Raw genomic sequence first — 6,000 nt, 5'->3', positions numbered from 1 at the left:
CTTGTATAGTTTCTGTATTTGAAGATAAATCAGTACCCACTGAGGACAGCAGTTGCTGAATTCTGTCTCTAATAGTGACAATTTTAATCATTAAAGAAACTCATGAAGTCGTTACTACTGAGGGTTAAGGGAATACATGGTTCAATAGAATTATGACTGTCAGCCTGTCTACAGTGCTGAAGAGAAACCTGGGATTGCTCTTTTTCCTCTATCAGTGAAGAGTAATAGGCTGCTCTGGCACTTAGGAGGGCTTTCCTGTGTATTTTAAGACTGTCTAGCCAGGCAAAACGAAATATTTCTAAATTGGTCACACAGCCTTTCCTTTCAAGTTTCCGTGATGTTTGCTTTAATTTGTGGGTTTCTGTTTTGTTATTTTCTTTTTTAGGGGGGCGATAGAGTCAAGGGTATTATGGAATGAACCTTTAGCACTATCAATCAGGTCTTCCCCAGAAACTCTACCAATTATCAATGAAACCCACTGTTTGCTGGACACCACCTCGACAGCCAGCAATTGAATGACATGCTGACATGCAGCTACACATGTCATTACCGGTCACATTTGGCAGGCGTCCAGAGAAGACTGCGGAGTCCAACATTGTTTTTGCATACGTACACACCAACTCCACATTAATTTTAGTGACCTCCGATTGCCATAATCGGGTGTCATCACCTCCATCTTACTGTATTTATGCCAGCAGTTTCAAATTTGAGTCAATGTCACCCTCTCCTGTCTAAAATATCATTATATGTATTGTACTTTTCTTGTCATGCCTTCTAGCAACATTTAATTAGGATGCAAATTCTTTAGAACTCAAATGTGAGGAAAAAAATCCAAGTTAATTGTTGGACCAACCTAATTCACACCCAAAATATGACAAATCATAGTTTAAAACATGGATATTAGGAGAATGTTTCCATGGTAATGAACAAGTGCATTTAGTTACATCTTTTTAGGTCCAATTCCTATTCCACATTTTTTACAAAAGTTATTTACAATAAAAATTTCAAATGCCATAAAGTTGAACTTTATCAAGGTAAAGCCTATGATACATGGGATGTTTCACTGACTCTCTTCACAAGCCTGGTGCAGAAAGCTGAGAACAACTAATGTGAGGTAAAAATAATAACCAGTCCGTCAGCTGGCCGATCACTGAAAAACTTTGTCTCATGGAGGTCACGTTTCACAAGAATGACTTTCACTTTTCAAGAAGAAGAATGGGTTGACCAGGCTGTTCTGTTCTCTTGAATCTCAATAAAGGCTCAGAATTAATTTTTTTAACAACTGGTTACACAAATTAATTCCTCAATATGTTCATTTTTCAAAAGCACAACAGCAGTCAGTGTCGACTAAACTGCTGATAACTTTTCATTGCTTTTACTCAAAATGCATTCAATTAAATCAGCATCTTTCAAATTTCATAAATTGTTGTTTCACTCACACTCAACCACCACCAAATCTCTGTTTTTCCAATCCATTTTGCACATTTGCAGCGTTAACATCTAAAAAATAGAAAAACAAAAATGCATTTCATTCCTGGATAACCTCTATCCAAGACCAGGTGAGGAAAGAGAGGACATAAGATATAATCTTGATGAGACTATCTACATGTGGCTGTCCTATACATGTGCATATAGGTAAGATATTCCGTGTGGTAAAGAGGTGCCATTCCTTTGTTTTCCAAATCAGTTTTTAAAAAAAGCTGAACCAATGTGAAACTAAAGTTGATGTGCCCATAATGTAAGCCAAACAGGCTACCTTAATACTTCCTGCTGGTAACGTTAGCCTTAACTAAACAAGAATTAAGCTTGGGACTGTCCTGAAACCTACAATGACTGGACAACGCATACACAAAGTGCAATATGCACCAGCTGCAGACAAAATAAGTAACTAGGAAGTACCTCTCTGAGAAGCAAATTGGATACAGTTGCTGCTTTTCTGGAGCAGAAGTTGATGCTGGGAAACAGGGCAGGCATCAAGATTGCCCCCTGGTGTGTGCTGACCCTCAATGCAAAAGAGGCTAGCACAAAAGTGAGACTGGACCTGGGCTTTCTGATAGAACAGAATACAATACTTTTTTCCTTGCATTGTGGAAGCTGTCAAACTGTGACTGGTTTATTTCAGTGGCTGCCTCTTACAAGGCATGCAGGATCTCTCTTTCATAGAACCGAAGGCTAGTTCACTGAACCTGTTTAATATTACAGCTTTTCCCTGGACACAGCTGACAGATCCAAGGCTAGACTAATTTGTTTCACTCTTTATTAACTTTGGGCAGTCAGATGCATAAAACTATGTGGCTTCACAATTAAGACTAAGCTAACTAACTTACAAAGCCACAAGTACACATGGTTGTTTTATAAATATCAAACATTGTGTAACTGAGCCACATTTCCACTCCCATAGTTAACCATACATGGATATAGAAATGCCTTTAATCACCCCTTGATATTTCAAAGTGCAGTTTTATCAACTCTGTTGCATCAGCAAGATGTGTGATTGTGAGGTCCTTCACAACTCATGATAAAATTAATAAATCATTAACACAGTGAAATAATGGCTCAAGTAAAATTAACAGAAATATTCTGAATTTAGTTTATAAAGGTGCTTTAGTGTCTTTTGAGGATCTCCCTTTCACAGAACTGAAGGCTAGTTCACTGAACCTGTACCTCTTTTCCAAATTGTAAGTTATCCCCCAACACAGCAAATAAATGAAAATCACAATAATGTGAGGAAGCTGGAGACCATTGAGAACTCACTGGTATGAACCTTCAAATTTAAACAAAAGTAGGCTGCATTTCTCGCTGCACGTAAGAGGGGCCTTAAGAATGAACAGCCGCATTGGCCCATTTTGACATATCCAGTGACCACAACTGGTCATGTTATTTGTATGGCTACAATTTCCAACAACATCTGCAAACAGAGAGTGCAGGAATCATGAAACAAAGTAAAATGCATGCATGACTGCTGACACAGCCTCTGTCCTCAGTCTGCATTGGGTCACTCCACTGTCTGAGGGTGGCATGAGCCAGCTTTCCATGTGTCAGATACTGGGAAGGAGCTCGTACAGTTATTATTTATTTCATCAAGATTGATACTGTATGTTTAAAATTACAACCCAGTGTACACATGTTCACACAAAAACATTATAGGCACAGAAAGAAAGGAAACTGTCATCTGTCAGAAGCAGAAAGTCCTCTGTGCTTGAGGAAATGCAAAGGTGAAGGTTCAGGTTATAATATTCAGTTCAGTTTGACAGTGCTGCATGTTCCAGAGAGTGATGGAAAAAAAACAACCTCCAGCCATTCCAGCAATGTATAGTCTGCTTTGTGTTGGAATCCTTCAGTCTACTTTGACCACACTGTAGATCTTGGTAACAAACCAGAAACAGGCAAAGAAGCCGATTGTACCTGAGGACAGAGAAAATACACATTAAATTAGAGCTATATTAAATAGTTTTTCCATAGCACAAAATCAGCATAATGTAATGTATACACATGTGAGGTTGAGGGGCAGTGGAACACCGTCAATGATTCAACATTAGAGATTCATTGATTTTTTTTTTTTTTTAGCACAGCTGAATCCAATTTCAGGACACTACAAGATTTAACCGTTTAATATTACAGCTTTTCCCTGAGCACAACTTCTAGACTAATTTGTTTCACCCTTTATCAACTTTGGGCAGTCAAATGCATAAAACACTATGTGGCTTTCAGTTGCTTATACAACTGGCCCCTGGAATAGTGAACAGCAGAAGCCAGACTTAAAGCTGGACAACTCAATATTTTTGCTGGACCGCAATGATGCAGGGCCAAAATCTGTCACTGATTTCCTGAGTGACTGAATGTACATCATTGGTCGGTCAAGTATTGGAGTTTCCCCATTGGCTGTATGCATTCAAAATGAATAGACGTGAACACCTTTACTATTACTGTAAAGCAGTGGTCCCTGACCACCGGGCCACAGACCCGTACCAGTCCGTGGATCAATTGGTACCGGGCCGCACAAGAAATAATTAATTATTTCCATTTTATTTATTATCTGAGTCTGAACTGTCTTTTATTTTGAAAAATCTTTCATTTTGAAAAATGACCGGATTCTCTCAGTTACATCTGGGTCACTTGAGAGCTCAAATTTAACTTACAAGCTCGCAAAATGAGTAAAAAAATAGATGTCTTTGGAAAGTTTCTTTGCGAAGGGGAAAAGGCCCAGTGAAGAGACAGAAGAGCCTTCCAAGAAAAAAAGCTTTTAACAGACAATAAAAGGAGTCCTATTTGAAATCTGGATTTGTCAACAGGTGATTCCCACACACCGAGCCCGCTGTGCATCATATGACCGGCTCTCTAATGAGGCAATGAAGCCTCAAAACTGCCACCTGGAGACCAAGTACCCTGGATTAAAAGACAATGTCGTTGGTGCAATGTTACGAGGAAGCCTCTAATAAGGTTGCATACGAGTACACAGTGGATTTACATTTATTCTTAAATTTACAATATCTACATACACCCCCTCCCCTCCTGGGCCGCGGTGATAAAAAGGTTGGGGACCATTGCTGTGAAGTGTCATTTAGGTCTTTGTATCATCAATTTGTTCAATTATTTCATTCAAATCCGAAAAAATCAGTTTTTGTAGACTTTAAAATAGGAAAAGGTCCAGTGATGACTGACAGACTGTAGCCTGTTATGAACATACAAGTGACCAAGTGCACAAAAACACCCCACTGGTGTAATTATTTTTCATCCTATCCAAAGTCTTCTTAAACATGTGAGTTTAGACAGTTATTCTGTGATGTACTACGAATAGGATAAGTGGAGAAAATAACACTCTTGTCCCTCCCAGTTGTTTGTTTCACATGCTTACATCGTACAAAATCCTCTAGTGGTCACAGTCAACAAAGCAGCTCCATTAGTAATTTACAGGTTGCTTTGACATTTGCTAAGTCGCATTTCTTTATAGGATTTAACTATGTACATCAAGCACAGCAACTCTCAGTGTAGACCAAAGAGTGGATCACTCTTCATTGGTTTTGCACAAAATGCATTCAATGTCTTTTTTTTTTTGAAAGAGTGTACCAAGATTATTTACATTCAAACCCCAACACATTAATGCCAGCTACATTCTGCTACATCTATGTATAATAAGTAATTAAAAAAAAACCAAACTCCTAACTGTGACATACACCACTGCTCTTGTTCACATGAGTGATCTTACTGCTGCATATTTGGGGATAGAGTCAAGAGTTCAAGATAACCCTTCTGTGGAGAAAGATTTCCACAGTTCCAACTGTGAGACTGAGGATGCTCCATCGACCTTTAGAGCTGACGTGTGGCGGCGTTTTTGGATTTCTAATTTCATGAACTGACAATGTTGAAAAAGAAACTGACAAATGCAAAACAGCTTGCAAATACTGCCGGATGACGGTCAACTACACAACAAGAAACACATCAAACTTGAGAAGCCATTTGGCACACCGCTACCCAGAAAAGCTAAAATCACAAAATCGTACTGTGAAGAAAAAAGCTTTAGCCAGGCCAAAGGAGCCTGAAAGAAGCATTTGGAGACCTGCCTCGTCACTGAAGAAATAACAAGATGCATCAATGAATATACTGTATATCCAAAGACTTCAGGCCATTTTCTGTGGCTGACAACAATGGATTTCAGAGGTTAGTAAACACATTGGAGCTAATCTCTACAATTCCATTAGGAACACACTCAAGTCACACAGTGATACCGGCACTGTAGCAAGAGACAAAAGCTAAGGTGACACTGAGCCTTAAAGAAGCAGAGTGCATCTCAATAACCACAGAAGGGTGGACTTCACAAGTTACTGACCTATAGACGTGGCCTCTTTTCCAATCAGAGACTGCACTCAACATAGCTGAGGTTTTTAAATCTGCTGTCTTGGAGCTCAATATGAAGAATAACAACAATCATCACGGTATTGCTGTCATTACAGACAATGCACGAAATATGGATGTAGCGGTGAGAGAGGCCGGACTGTCGCC

The 6,000-nt window shown here is 39.1% G+C and overlaps 1 protein-coding gene across 2 annotated transcripts in view; it reads right to left on the bottom strand.

The window, feature by feature from the left end:
* Positions 1–3,057: 3,057 nt before the first annotated feature.
* The window catches only part of tm9sf2 (transmembrane 9 superfamily member 2), a 29,506-nt gene continuing 26,563 nt past the window's right edge, over positions 3,058–6,000 (bottom strand). For both annotated transcript variants that reach the window (XM_041947503.1, XM_041947504.1), the window contains one exon: positions 3,058–3,405. In XM_041947503.1, the coding sequence (XP_041803437.1) occupies positions 3,338–3,405 (68 nt within the window). In that variant the 3' untranslated portion in view covers positions 3,058–3,337. The remainder of the gene's footprint in view (positions 3,406–6,000) is intronic.

This window comes from Chelmon rostratus, chromosome 11, assembly GCF_017976325.1.
Source record: "Chelmon rostratus isolate fCheRos1 chromosome 11, fCheRos1.pri, whole genome shotgun sequence".
Classification (NCBI taxonomy): Eukaryota; Metazoa; Chordata; class Actinopteri; order Chaetodontiformes; family Chaetodontidae; genus Chelmon; species Chelmon rostratus.
The sequence above is the reverse complement of the archived record's forward strand: the minus strand, read 5'-3'. Positions and strand labels throughout refer to the sequence as shown.